Source organism: Schistocerca cancellata, chromosome 10 (assembly GCF_023864275.1).
Source record: "Schistocerca cancellata isolate TAMUIC-IGC-003103 chromosome 10, iqSchCanc2.1, whole genome shotgun sequence".
In the NCBI taxonomy this organism is placed as follows: domain Eukaryota; kingdom Metazoa; phylum Arthropoda; class Insecta; order Orthoptera; family Acrididae; genus Schistocerca; species Schistocerca cancellata.
The window spans coordinates 36,634,244-36,649,081 of NC_064635.1; the positions used below are offsets into that span (position 1 = coordinate 36,634,244).

At 36.6% G+C, this 14,838-nt stretch overlaps 1 protein-coding gene and 1 pseudogene across 2 annotated transcripts in view; one reads left to right on the forward strand and one right to left on the reverse strand.

Moving 5' to 3' along the window:
- The first annotated feature begins 10,330 nt into the window (after positions 1–10,330).
- Positions 10,331–10,448, forward strand: LOC126107169 (5S ribosomal RNA; annotated as a pseudogene).
- Positions 10,449–11,181: 733 nt separating this feature from the next.
- LOC126106916 (piggyBac transposable element-derived protein 3-like) overlaps positions 11,182–14,838 on the reverse strand; it is a 115,205-nt gene continuing 111,548 nt past the window's right edge. The window contains exons 1-3 of one of the 2 annotated variants that reach the window (XM_049913336.1): positions 14,322–14,399; positions 13,882–14,076; positions 11,182–13,788 (exon numbers count right to left, since the gene is read on the reverse strand). In XM_049913336.1, the coding sequence (XP_049769293.1) occupies positions 13,133–13,788; positions 13,882–14,074 (849 nt within the window). In that variant the 5' untranslated portion in view covers positions 14,075–14,076; positions 14,322–14,399 and the 3' untranslated portion in view covers positions 11,182–13,132. Of the gene's footprint in view, positions 13,789–13,881; positions 14,077–14,321; positions 14,400–14,838 lie in introns of those variants that run through there. The other variant, XM_049913335.1, reaches the window with a different exon arrangement.

Below are 14,838 nucleotides of genomic sequence, written 5' to 3' on the forward strand. Positions count from 1 at the left end.
TTTGAAGGTACACTGGGAAGATTTAGAACACCACATAGCAAGTTACCTGCTGCGTTGCCCTTATCAACCACTCACAACCCGTAGACTAACCTAATATTTAAACTACAAAATTCAGTGTTCTTGTATCCATTATTTGCAGTTACTGAAACAGAGCTTGGAAACTTAACAGCTGTGTTTACAAACAATCCATAGTAAATTAAACAGGGCAGCTAGACAAACATGGGTTTCTACTTTTAGAGAGACGTTTCTTTGACATTTTTTGCAGCACGCATTTTTTTTTAAGAGCTTTGCGCAATATACTTATGCCAGTGAGTTCAAAAACTTTCTTCCTTTTATCAAATAAATTGTATTTCTCTTCCAAATCTTTGGGAAACACTGTTTTCATTTGGAGTAAGTTCGTTCTGCAAATCAGAAGTAAGTGGACTCAAGTTTTCCAAAAACCATGATGAAGGAATGCTTCATTTGCTAGTGAATCAACGTTTATTTTCTTTTTCCAGTTCACACACTTTTTAAACACTTTTGCCCTTTCTCTAAGCATTTTCAATGCAGAAAATCAAGCACTATAGACGGAAAAAAAAAACAACCAAAAAAAAAGGCACAACTACTTTCTTACAACACACTGTTTACAAGCAGTCCTAAGTTAAAAAATTAAATAGTAACTTCATGCAACCAGACAAACAATTTCGGACAAATTATGTATAAAGAGTTGCTGGAAAGCGGGATTTTGAATTCATGTCGCATGAATATAGTGCCAGAAAGTTTATCGTCTCCCATGACAGAAGTGTATCACAAAAGCGCAATACCTGATCTCACAAATCTATAAAAATAAAATAGTTATAATTCTAATAGAGACGTGTATGATATGTCGTATAAAGATGAATCGATTTATTTCACCAAAAATCCAATTCCTTATCCCCTTAAACAGAATGGGGAATTTTCCTTAGTCACCTGCAACTGTTGACAGAAAGGTTTCAACAGTGCAGGACTGTTAACTTAATTTTGTTAAAATGGTAACTTTTGTCAAAAATGCACAGAAAATGTGTGATAGTATTCTTACAGTGTCTTCCTATAAGTTAACAAGTCCGTGTTAGAAGCTAAACATGGTAACAAATCAGATGGTAAACTATGCTATGATTAATAAAAACTTACTGTGTAGCACTTTATGCCATAATAGCCTCTGCACATGTCATATTTGAATGATGTCCACTGTCATCGTACTTGTGAGTGACATTGTTACACTTGTCACAAAACCAGAATCAGTAGTACCGTTATTATAGTTGCACGTCACAAATCTAAAATTATATGTGTTTCAGTGTATAACCACACTTTACATGCTGTCCCCCTGAGAAGGAACATTATCATCATATAAATGAAACATACAGAGTGACAGCAAATATCTGTCTTGAGACATTATTTCACGAAAAATTGGACTCTGAAGAAGAGGATCTCTTGACTTATAATGTGGTATGTTCAACTCATCAGTGCCTCATAAGCAGGGTTACCGCCAGGAAACAATACATTTCATCGACACACGTGTCTCTCCAGGCAAAAACACAGCTATTCCCTTTAATAACAATATTCTGCACATTATATTTATGATAACTGTTAGTCTCTCCTATGGTACGTGAAACTATATCAGATGGAGAAAAGAAAAAAAAATTCTTAAATTTCCAAGGCACTAAAACTATCTGCAAATGCAAGATTTGCACCTGAATTTGATGAGTCAAACTTACGTATCACATGATGCATTACCTTTCTCTGCCACTGAAAACTATCCAAAGACGTGCTTTTCTTTTCACTGGAAGGGACCACTTTGTCATAGTCACCAGTTTTGCTTAAAGAAGACAAGCACGTGAAACTGAAGGACAATTTTCTTGGCCTTGATTTGTTGAAGAGCCAAAATGCTCATAAGAAGATGAAATTAATTTTCATCCTCAGTGTCATTGTTCATAAGCAACTTTCCAACTTCTGCATTTGACTGTCCAAGCTTGCAAATTTTTTAAGTGATTTGTACATGTTCCGACACAATAATACCTCCAAAAGTTGCGAAAGGCAAGTAAGAATTGTCTCCTGCCATCCGTGAGCAGTATTGTGAAGTTATTTGTACAGCACACAAACACACGATATGCTGTAGTTCTACATGTGTACATCAAAACACACGTATATATCTGACATTTGCCCTTGTGGCATTGTCGACTGCTGCTGTATATATACATCATTAGCAAAGAGAGCATGTAAGTTTGTATCGGAACCAGTTAAAAGGGTTCACCTAGGTGCTGAGCTTAATTCTCTTTCACTGACTTGTGTACAATATGTACTCCAGGATACTCCTCCAGAAGAAATCAAGTGGTTGAAGGTTGATTCACAGTATATGGCAATGGACCATCACCGAGCAAAAACATCACCACCATCGATGATAATGAATTCACATTAGAATGTCTTGTCCCTTGGCCCAGTTCTGAACAGTTAGGGTGAGGTTATGGGGGACAACCCATCTGAAAAATAAAATATTCAGGGCACCCCAGAAACAGCTGATGGTTTGAGAATAAAACAAGTCGGGGGAAAGAGTAATTTTTGTAAAGGTACATTCCCTTTTTATGAAGAATTAAAGTGTGTATCACTATTTCTTAAAAGTAATATTTGGTAAGTGTCAGTCATGCTGAATAGCACACTTACATAGGCTGTCTGGAAGAGAACATAACTCACTGTAACATGTTGTTTGGAATCTCCAGAACGCACTCACGAATTTGATCTGCTAGCTTGTCTGAACCGGTTGTTCACGAACTTTCTGTTAAGATAGCACCACAATGAATAATCAGATGCTGTCAGGTCAGGTGAAGTGAACAAGAGCATGCCAGTTGGTGTCTTCAAAGTGAGAAATGATTCTGCCTGGAAACATTTCATTCAGGGCTCCTGTGGAAAGATATGTAGTATTGACTATTGCACACTCTTGCTGGAACCATAGGTGATTATCGGGATTGACTTCATGATGTAGAAATGTTCTGCAGCTTGGCTGTGTTGCATTTGGAATTTAATTTCACAGTATGGCCCTCATTCTCAAACATACATATACCAATAATGCGCTCAAAGGAATTGCTCATCATTTTGTCACTTTTGAGCAGTGTCTAGTATGCTCCAGCAATTCACACAGGGTGTGTGGAGGCTAGAACTGACAATTCTGTTTGTTTGTGTGCCCAGACAAGTGGAAAAGAGCCTTGCCTGACAGCAGTAAGCTTGCAGGAGCTCCAAGAACTTGTTACAAAATTGAAGTATCTTCATCTTGACCCTTTTAGTAAGCTTAAAGTCAACTTGGACCTTGTACATATGGCAGAGAAGATTTTTGTGCAAGATAACGGTGAACACTGGTATCGACTAACCTGAGTGCGATAGCTTGCCATCGAGGGATACGCAAGATCATGTTCCATACATTATTCACATTTTCCGGTGTAAGTATTGAACTAGGACATCCTGCAGGCTCACTGCTGTTTACAGTTCCGTTGTGACACAATTTTCAATACCCATAGCAATGGAGTATTGTGACTAGAGGCTTCATGTTGAGCAAAACTGCATTAAAAGTTATCGAGCAGCTAAACTCCTCTAGTGTCGTTGTGCAATATTCAGGCAACACAGCCGTCTTTTTTCCAAAAAGTAGGAAAAGTAACACTTTAAAGTGAAAAAGTAGGATTCAGTGTAGGAGAACTTCAGTTGCTGTACAACATAATATGATAGTTGAACTTATCCAGTGTATTAAGAAAAAAAATTAATAAATAAAAGTTAAGAAATAAAGCAACAAAAATACTAATATGATCCATTCAGATTTTTATGAAGATTGTTATATTTTAAACACAAATAATTTTCCAGTTTGCTTTTTGAAAATGAGAATATATTCACAGTTATTGGAATCATATTCCCTAAATTCACAACCTCATTTTAATATGAAAACATCAACATTTTCTACTAATGATAGATTGAAATTAGTAGACTTCCGGTTTCACTAGTATTTTTCTTTAACTGCAGACTGTCTAAGGAAAGTTACTATTACCTTTGTTTATAAATATTTCTATGCACTCCAATTTTTAACCTCTTACGACATGACTTTTTTATTGTCTATAATACTACTTGAAAATACAGCTCTTCGGTTGCACAGGTAAAAAATTTTCAACTTTACCTAGGTTTCAACTGCTCTAAGGCAGACTTCATCAGAAGTAAAAAAATTTTACATCACCTATAACAGAATTTTGGAATAATATAAAAGTCATATAAATAAAAAATATAAGAGGAAGTCATTTCTGAAAGTATTTGTATGGAGTGTAGCCATGTATGGAAGTGAAACATGGACGGTAAATAGTTTGGACAAGAAGAGAATAGAAGCTTTTGAAATGTGGTGCTACAGAAGAATGCTGAAGATTAGATGGGTAGATCACATAACTAATGAGGAAGTATTGAATAGGATTGGGGAGAAGAGAAGTTTGTGACACAACTTGACCAGAAGAAGGGATCGGTTGGTAGGACATGTTCTGAGGCATCAAGGGATCACCAATTTAGTATTGGAGAGCAGCGTGGAGGGTAAAAATCGTAGGGGGAGACCAAGAGATGAATATACTAAGCAGATTCAGAAGGATGTAGGTTGCAGTAGGTACTGGGAGATGAAGCAGCTTGCACCGGATAGAGTAGCATGGAGAGCTGCATCAAACCAGTCTCAGGACTGAAGACAACAACAACAACAACAAATAAAAATTATTAAATTAAACATATGTAATAAAATTATATCATAGCTAACTGCTACGGTACAGCAGACAAAGAAAGCATACTTACATAGAGTAAATAGTTATGAAATGGTTTAGAGCAACAGTGCTCACGTTAAAGATAAAAATATATTTGTACATTATAAAATTTTCCTAGGAATGCACAACTTGATTAAGACGCGCCGCTAAGGGTCGCATGTGCGGCCAACACTGTAAGCCGCATCACACTGACAGGCGCGCGCGCTGTCGATGTTAGCAAGTCAGCACCTTGTATCGTGCCATCTAGTATTGAATGCTTGTAATTTACAGTGACAACAGCTGTCAGAAGCATTGGAACAGGAGTGCACGTAATGTGCTGATTACATTCTGTCAGATAGTATGTAACAAATCGAAAGTTGAACAAAATATTATACTGTAAAACAGGGGGAGAGAGAACAGTATTTAAGGCTACAGTACGGGAAGCATAATAGCAATATTCCGCGGTAAGTGATTTTAAGCAAGGGCTTTACACCATCAAAGAAATTTTTATCACGTAATTGTAATTGCTCATTGAGGATTAAATGGTCGTTACGGGAAAAATGTGTGAAAATTTCCAGCTGTTCAAGAATATCAAGTCTGAAGCCTTTCTTTTCCGTATGTAAGATACTAATATGATGAACATATTTAGATTTGTGTCCTGTGATAAGAAGGTGGTCAGCGAATGACAAATTATGTACGTTCGTACCTATTTTCCCTAATAGATGCTCTTTATATCTAATCGAAAAAGCTCGTCCAGTCTGTCCTATATAATAAGCTGAGCAAGTGTCACAGGTGATTTTATAAACGCCTGAGTTTTGCAGAGGCGACCGTCTTGGTTTTAAATTATGGATAAGATTACTTTTGAGAGAGTTGTTGGTAGAGAAAACTATGTTGCAGCCATATTTATTTTTAAGGAGACGTTGCAATCTGTAGGTTATTGGCCCTACATACGGTAAAGAGAAGTATTTCTTCAAATCGCTAGGCTCGTCAATAGTGGTACCAAGCGTGGTAATTCTGTTAGAGGACAAAGGGGTAGAGATTGCTCTATGAACAGCAGAGTGAAAAAATGCTTTTTTGTGAGATCGTGGATGTGTGGAACAGGCTGGCACAATTTGGTCAGAAAAAGAATCCTTACGAAAAATATTGAAAGAGATTTTGTCATTCACTATTGTCAAAGTTAAGTGTAAATAATTTAACTGACGGGAGCTGTTTTCAAGTTCACATGTGAAGGTGATTTTTTCATGTAGTTTGTTAAAGATCTCGAACAGGTGGTTAATGCCATCGTTCGTTCTGTTATAGACAATTAAAATGTCATCGTCGTACCTAGAATATGAAGCAATTCCTAAGGTGGTAGTGGAAAAATTTTTGAAAAATGTCTCTTCTAGAGAGTAGATAAAAATGTCTGCTAGCATGCCAGCTAAGGGATTGCCCATAGCAAGACCGTTGTTGATACAGCTGTCCATTGAATTCGAAATAATTGTACTTTGTTACAATCTGCATTAGGTTAATGAAATCAGTGATCTGTTCATCAGAGTGTTCTTTTTTGAACAAACATAAGTTATTCTCTATAATATCTAAAGTCGTTAGTACAGGCACATTGGTATAAAGGTTTTTAATGTCAAATGAGAACATCTTTGTGTTTTCGTCGCAGTGTATGTCTTTTATTTTGTTGATGAGGCTCTGACTGTTAGCTATAGAGTAATTATTTCGAAAAATGTAAGACCTTTTTAATTTATCGTGAAGGAATTTTGCTAGATCGTGGTAAGCGCTGTTCATACTATTAGAAATAGGCCGAATGGGGTGATTTATTTTGTGGACCTTAAACTGGGCCCGAAGCTTTGGCAGCTGGGGGTTCATGTTAATCAGCTGTTTTTCTGGAATGGCTTAAGTAAGGAATTTGCATCATCGACCGCAGATCTAATTTCTTTTTGTAAAATTGGGGTAGGATCTACCTGTAGCTCAGAAATGTTGTTTTCCTCAAAAAATTCTGAAGTTTTTGCTACATATTCATCTTTTGTAGCAATAATAAGAGAATTACCTTTATCTGATTTTGTTATGAGAGCATCATTATCTCTAAGTTTAACATTAATAGAGTTGATTAATTGTCATGAAAAAAATTACACATGTTAATTTCAGTGTCCTGATGTCTGGAAAAATACTTAAAATATTATATCTCTTATGTGTGGTCCGTTAGTTTTGATTTAAGGGTTTGTTCCGTATATGGGACAGCATGCAGTTACGGCTAACATTTTGTTATTCTAGTTTCAGGCTGGGTGAGAAAACACTTCAAAAATATACAACAAGATACTGTATAAACACACATTAGCAGGACTAAGTTTATTTTTTTTTAATAATTACAATTTCTGTTCATTAATTTACTTGTTTATTAGGAATCAAACATAAAGATGCACTGTACTTCAGACATGCTGTGCAGAATTTTCCATTACAATCTGGATACTTCCATCGACCACAGTTTTCGAGTGGTCATAGCTGAATCCTGGCACCCTATTAAGAACAAAAGCTTTGAACCCCCATTTATGTGGTTTACTAGGATTGTATTGTTTTAGTGAAGATCTGCACTTTGTTGGAATAATCTGTTCATTAACAGCTAAAAATTCCTCTTAGTGGTACTCGCAACAGTCTTTCATGCAACTGGTGTAGCAGTGGGCGAATTTTGAAAAGTTTGTCATGGTTGGGGTCACTAGCAGGGACTAGATTACTGTTATCACAAAAGTGTATGAAGCATTTGATTTCCTTCCATTGGTTACAGATCATTATGTCACTTACAGCAGGGTGGCCCAGATGTTGAGACCAATAATGCCTTGTTGCTGGGAGTTGAATAATGGACATTGGCATGGTCATACCAGTAAAGTGTTCCATTTCTTCGACATTAACATATTGGGTTGCCATTGTACAGAATACAAATTAGTTTGTTTTGTTATGTACTGCACTATGTCTTCAGTAAAGAAGTACTGAAAATATTCCACAGGATTGTCAAGATCCAATAATGATTGGTATTACCGGTGAATTTTCTCTCTTCATCTTTTCTAATCAAGTGTCCTACTTTCCAGTGTATTGTAGGTTTCTCCACCTTAGTAGGAGGTTTTGAAATTCATTGCTGTGCTTCAACCCTATCTGCAACACCATTATCATCAAGGTTACAATCAGCAGAAAGCCTCATCTCACTGTCATCTTCTGACTCTGATTCTGTTTCTGGTATCACCGTTGTTAACATTATAGCTCTTAGGTCTGATATTATCATAACTATCTGACTCTGAACAAAGCACATCTTCATTTTGAAAATATTGTTCTGCAGAAAATGTTTCGTCATCAGACATATCTGGGTCTTTGCTAACATTTCCATCCTTAGTGACTCTAACATTTCCATCCTTAGTGACTCTTATTGTGGCAGAAGAGCTGTAAAACTTTGTTTGATTCATTGCACTAACACAGCTGGAAAGAAGCTGCGAAAGTTAGGTTATGATGAATGTTTACTCTATGCTACCAATAATGCATGTTGTGCCATACGTATCACAAACCAATTTTTCAATGTTATATGTGTTCTGATTGACAGATATATACACTTACATCTTTACAATTAGCCACATATGTCCTTTCCCCCTAGAAATTATATAAACTCCGAACTCAAATGTTTACTGTGTCAAATACAACTTTTCATATGACCAAACTTGACATAAACGGCTTGCAGCGCAAAGCAAAGATTCTTACTACATAGCTCCTTAATCTCAACAGATGGCATTCATTGTTTGCAGAGATATTCTTAACAGCATACCATATCTGTCCCAACATGCGTTTACAAAATTATATTTTCAAATATGAGCACCACAATGAGGAAAATGGTATGTGCTACATTCGACCCAGTATGCGGTAAGGGGTTAAGTACTCAAAAAGTGAAAAGAAAAAGAAACAATGAAATAAACAAAACATTTTCATTCTGTTCTTTTCTGTTTGTTGATGTCTCTCTTGATTTTCACATATAGTTTCTAGAGCAATGGTTGTGTCATTTAGTTTATTTTGTGCTGCTTGTAACTTTGCTTTGTCTGTCAGATTCTCATGCCAGTCATATCATTGACTTTGAGGGCATGTTTTTCTCCTTTACTTCAGATAAAAGTGTGTTGGTGGCACATGATTCCAATTTGGTATCCATTCCCCCCCCCCCCCCCCCCCCCCCCCCCATGATTTTTCTTTCATGAAAGTTTCTTTTGATTTTCTAAAATATTTTTTTTCTCTGTGCTGCTCCTTCATCTTTCTTCCTCTCTTCATATTCTTCTTTCCTTTGCCTAATACCCACTTCTTGCAGTTGTTTTTCTCCTCAAGTCTAATTAAGTAACATTGATGAGCTATATTATCTATTTTCAAAAACTCTTCGTATTATAGGAACTTTTTCCATGGTTTGAAAGAGAATTTTTAGCATTAAAAAAATCCTCTTTCTGGATCTGCATTGCCTTGTGGCAGTCTAATAACGCTTTCACCAATTTATTCAGATTTGGGAATGTAGCACTATCTACAGAATTTTTTTCTGAGAGCTTTGAATGATATTCGCAGTCCATGATTCACATTTGTTTGCTGTTTGAAGGAACTTACTCTCTTGCACTATTGATTGTTGAATGATAATTTTTGAAGGTAGTGTCCCCCCCCCCCCCCCCTCCATAAAATTGTCTCTTACTGAGAACTGACTTCTGCATTTTAGGTACTAACTTTATAAGAATTTTCCTTGTTTCATTTCCAGTTTCCATTACATCATCGGTCACTTCGTTTACTATCAGGGAATTTCTATACAATATCCGAAATACTGCTGTTTTGTAATTCTTTAACATGAACAAAACACCCATGAAAGATCTTTGTCAGCGATGTCATCTCATCAACTAAGACACAAATTAGAACATGTAACTGAAGTAAAATTTTGTCTTACGTACTTTGTATAAGATTAATTTTACCAGATCAAGAGTTACCACCTGTTTTTTAATCACTCTTTGGCAACTCAAGAAGTATTTTCAAAGAACAGGTCACTGACGTAAAATTCTTTCAATGCATGGAAGAAGTGTTGGCCATCTACATTGCGCATGTCTGATATGTTTCAATTTTGGATGAAGATGATCATGAATTTTTTAAATTCATGTATTATGTAGAGTGCAGCTACAAATATCAGTTAGTTGCAGATAGTTTTAAAATCTTTTTTTGCTCCCTAATAATTCTACCAACTGCTTCATTCACATTTGGTTTATCACTGCCCAACATTATTAAACATTTTTAAAGGCCAGTTGATGATCATCCAACAGCTTTCGTGATACTCTATGATCTGTCTTTTGCTGTAGCTTAAGACATCAGGTAAGTGTTCAAGTAATGAATTTCAACTTCATCATTGACATGTGACCAGTACCTTACTTTAATATCTAGCTACTTTTTTTTATTTCTCTATTAATTCATCATATACAAAAGTATAAGAACCTTATTTTTGCAGTTCATCTAATGATAGTATGTGGGAATATGGCCGTATGGTGTCTGATATCAGATAGGAAAATTCTGATGCAGATAATGCCAATTTGGGCAATGGCCTTGCTGCAGTGGATACACCTGTTCCCGTGAGATCACCGAAGTTAAACGCTGTCAGGCATGGCCGGCACTTGGATGGGTGACCATCCAGGCCGCCATGTGCTGTTGCCATTTTTCAGGGTGTACTCAGCCTAGTGATGCCAATTGAGGAGCTACTCGGCCGAATAGTAGCGGCTTCGGTCAAGAATACCATCTTACGACTGGGAGAGCGGTGTGCTGACCCCACGCCCCTCCTATCCGCATCCTCCACCAAGGATGACACTGCAGTCGGATGGCCACTCGTGGCCTAACGACGGAGTGAGTGAGATAATGCCAATTTTCCAGCAATTATACTATTGGGTAACATTACCATGAATAGCTTCAAGTTATCAACAGACCTCCACCTAAAGTTATTGCAAGCCCTCTTTGAAGGGCAAAGTAGTTTAGCTGTTGTCGTGTTATTCCTACTGCACCAGCAGACTATTGTTAGTTTATTACTTTTGTATGCATTAGAAGAGATACTTGCATAACAAGCTGACTTCCTGACATTACGTCTTCAGTATTCTTTTTATGCATCTCTGTTTCATAATGGCGAAGAAGCTAAGTCCATTTTTGTCAGATCTAACATTTTTCTTCTGACATTTAGACACCACACTACATTTTGATCATAAGTATTACATCAGTCTTGAATAAAATGTTCATCACAGTCCTTAACCTGAACGATGCTTTGCTAAAAGAAGTTAGGTTCTTTGGCATTTTTATGCTTCATGTTCAGGCTAAAAATAAAAGTGCAGAAATGACACTTGTTTCACACAGTAAAAACAATAACTCATATTTCATGCACCCATTTGTTTATTTTGCCTTCAAAACTCATAAAACTTTACAGAAAGTTTTAATTACTTCACACTTTTTAACACTGTGTGTTCATACAATTTACACACATGCAAGATCATGAAAATAAGATAATCAGATAGTGATTAAATAAATACATCATTGTTCAGCCATTGCTTAAATATACATGTGTGCCCAACACATTGTTCTGCACTGTTGGTAGAGATGTCATCTTGAGCTCACCAAAATAACTCAAACGGTAACTGTGGGCTTATGGTGACATTATGCTCAAGGATGCTAATCTGTCCAGCAATACAGATTTATGCAGTGTGTTTAACATTCAAAACATTTTGTTACTTGTAAATGGATTGATGCTGCCATCTAGCAATAATAATAAGTACTACTACACTACACTACATTTTTGAAATTTTGGCAAACAGAGTACAACTCAAAACATGAAAATGAATTTATTATTTTTTAAGCCAAGAATAAAAATTTCAAAAAAAGTGGGAAAGGAGGACATATAAAGAAAATGCAGGAGCATTCATGCTATAGTAGAAAAGTAGGAGGAATGTGATGCACCTGAATGTTTCAAAGACCAGCTAAACTCCAGAGAACACAGCAGTCATCCCGCAAATGAAAGTTTAAAGGTCATCACATGGTTCTGGCCACCGTGTATACACATAAGCATGTCGGACAGTATTGAGATGGCAGTACATTGTTCCTTTTTACTTTATATCTTGTTATCCTTATCATTGGCAGATGATGGCAATTAAAAAAAAAAACTGTTTTTCTCCTTCAGCCGTGCTGACTTTTCCACTGTTCAAAAATTCTCACTAAACATTGTTAACCTGTTTATGCCCAGTGTAGACTGTTACGTTATCCAGCTGCACATCATAAGATTCCTCTGAAAATGGCTGAGACAAAGCCGAAAAAGTCTTACGGTAATCTCTTCACTCCTGAGACGAAAAAAATTTACAGGAAATTTTTCTTTTCATATTTTCCAACAAACTAGTATACAAGCATGACACATATGCCAAAGGAAAAAAAATGGTTATTCACTAGGGCATAAATGGAGGTCCACAGTTATCATGATAATGTACTTGTCTTTGATTACATTTTTCTCTCTTTTCCTCAGTAAAAAGCAGCCATGATTCCTGTATTTTGGGGCATTCTTTGCCTCAACTAATTTTGGTAAATGGACTACATTGTCAAACCTAACTTCTGCAGTTGGTTGTGACAGAACTCTTCTTGGCTTTTTATCCATATTTTGTACATCATCTACATCTTCACTATCAGAGGAATTGACTACTGAAGGGCGTCCTCTTCTTCTAGCTACAGGCTCAACATATTCGTAATTAATCATAGCTTTGCCTACGTGCATTTTGTAATCCATCAGTGACAACCTTCTTTGTTTGGGTATTTCATTTTCTGAGCACCATCTGTGGTACATCACCCAACAATTGACAATCTCAAGATCTATAAAATGATTAAACATTCTTACAGGCCATTTTGATGTGTGAATGTAGCATCTGTAATATGACAAAAATCTATCACAGAGATAAACACCTCCCATGTTTTCATTATAAAGCTTCACTGCCACTGGCTGAGGAACATCTATCTTCTTTCTCTGTTCTCTTGACCACCTCTTACATGTGGTTGGAGGGCTGCTTCCAACACATGATGAGAGTATCAGGACACTTTTGTTGTCTTTCCACTTAATAAGACAAATTTTATCATCTTCCCTAACCCATTCTTCCCATCCCCCCTGTTGAAATAGCATGTCATTTTTCAGTTTCTTCACTATTGGACCCAATCTGTTCTTCATAACTGTACCTGTCTGATAAATTTTCCTTCCCAGCAACATGTCTACAGATTTTACACTTGTGAAAAATCTATCAGTGTATACACAATGCTGGTTGTCTCTAGGAACACTTTCTGTCATCTTAACAACTGCTGCACTGAGACCATATTCTTTCATATCTTCAGCTGACACAGTACCTGACCCAGCATAAAACATGAAGGCCATCAGGTGCAGCCAGAATGAAGCATTTTAAACCTAATGGATTAGGTTTTAATGGTACGTAAGTCACAAAGCCACATTTACCAGAAAATGGCACCATCTGTTCGTCAATGGAAAGATGATGTGATCTTGGAAGGGTCAGACACTTCTTCTGCACACAATCAAGAAAAGGTTTTACCTTCCAAAGCTTCTCGTTGTGCTCACTTGTGTTATCCACAAAATGCATATAATTTCTCAGTTCATAGAAACGGTCTCTTGTCATACACTTAGCAATAACTGTAACCTGAGTATCTTGCTGGCAGTACAGCTTACTTTGTGCATAGCCCAGAACTCCCATAACAACATGTATTCCAGCTAAATGCAACATTTCTTCTTCACTGGTGTTAACAGATTTATGTTGTCGTTTTTGAACTGAATACAAATTGGTTTGTTGTGCATGTTCTTCCCAGAATGTCAGAGGAAGGTATTCCAAGAAAGATTCAAAAATTCCTCTCTCTTCTTCATAATCTGGAAGATGGATTTCGCTCTCACAAGGATTCGAATACGGCATTTCATTCTTCCTCCACTTCATAGATCGCACTGGCAGATGTTGTGGAACAAGAATTTCGTCTTGGGGATCTGCAAATAAACAAAATTGTAAGAAAAAAACATGAGTAAGTTCACTACATAATTCATAATATTATTGATCATTACTATGTGGGGTAAACCTACCATTTCTATCGTCTAATTCTTCAGAAGAATCCACAGTCTCATCTACTGTTGCTTTATCTTCATCATTGGCTTCAGGTTCAACAGGAAAATCTCCAGTCAAAAATGAAAATTCGTCATCTTCCCCATCAGATAATTCGGCATTACTGTCGTTCAGAAGCGCTTCCAATTGCTCGTCAGTTAATATTTCATTCATATCTGTAAAGTATAAAAAGGAGAGTTACTTCAGTACTCTACTGGCGAAGACGAAATTGAAGTCAGCAAATTCATATTATGACCTGAGGTCCACATACGAGGACCTTCAGAAAATGAGTTATTTCATAGTAATAAACAAAATATATTCAAATCTGAACTAACTCTCAACATCTAGAAGAGTTAACACACTTTATAAAAAAATCACAGCATTTTAGACTAATATTTGAGCATAATAATTATTTACATACATTTCTAACTTTTGCAGTCATTTTGAGTGCACAACCAGCTGTAAACAAATACATCAGTCGTCCCCAGCGAGGTGCTGCGCTCTCGTGTTGAAACTGAGAAATAAAGGTCCAGGCTGGTGGACTAAGGGTCTGTAAGCGGAAAAATACGCGTATTTGCGGAGAAAAAAAAAATAACGAACGTAGGTCCACATTTGTGGCCCGCTGGAACGAAGAGGTTAAAACAACTGTTATTCAACCAGAAATACCAGTTGCAATAATGACAGCAAAGAAAACTTTTATAATTAGAAAGCTACTTCCTCAAAAACCACGACATACTGGAGAGAAGAATTAGAACGGCAAAAGAAGGAAGAGGAACAGTGCAAATCTCATCATGACCCAAGCACAGAATGGTGCATTTAGTCACAGTACCACATGTGCTTCACTTAGTGTTCCTTTTAAAGTAATTCTTTTACCAGAACGCGGAGTGCAGTATCAGCAAAGGAGTGAGTAGACGAAAAATGTAAGTAGCTCTCATACA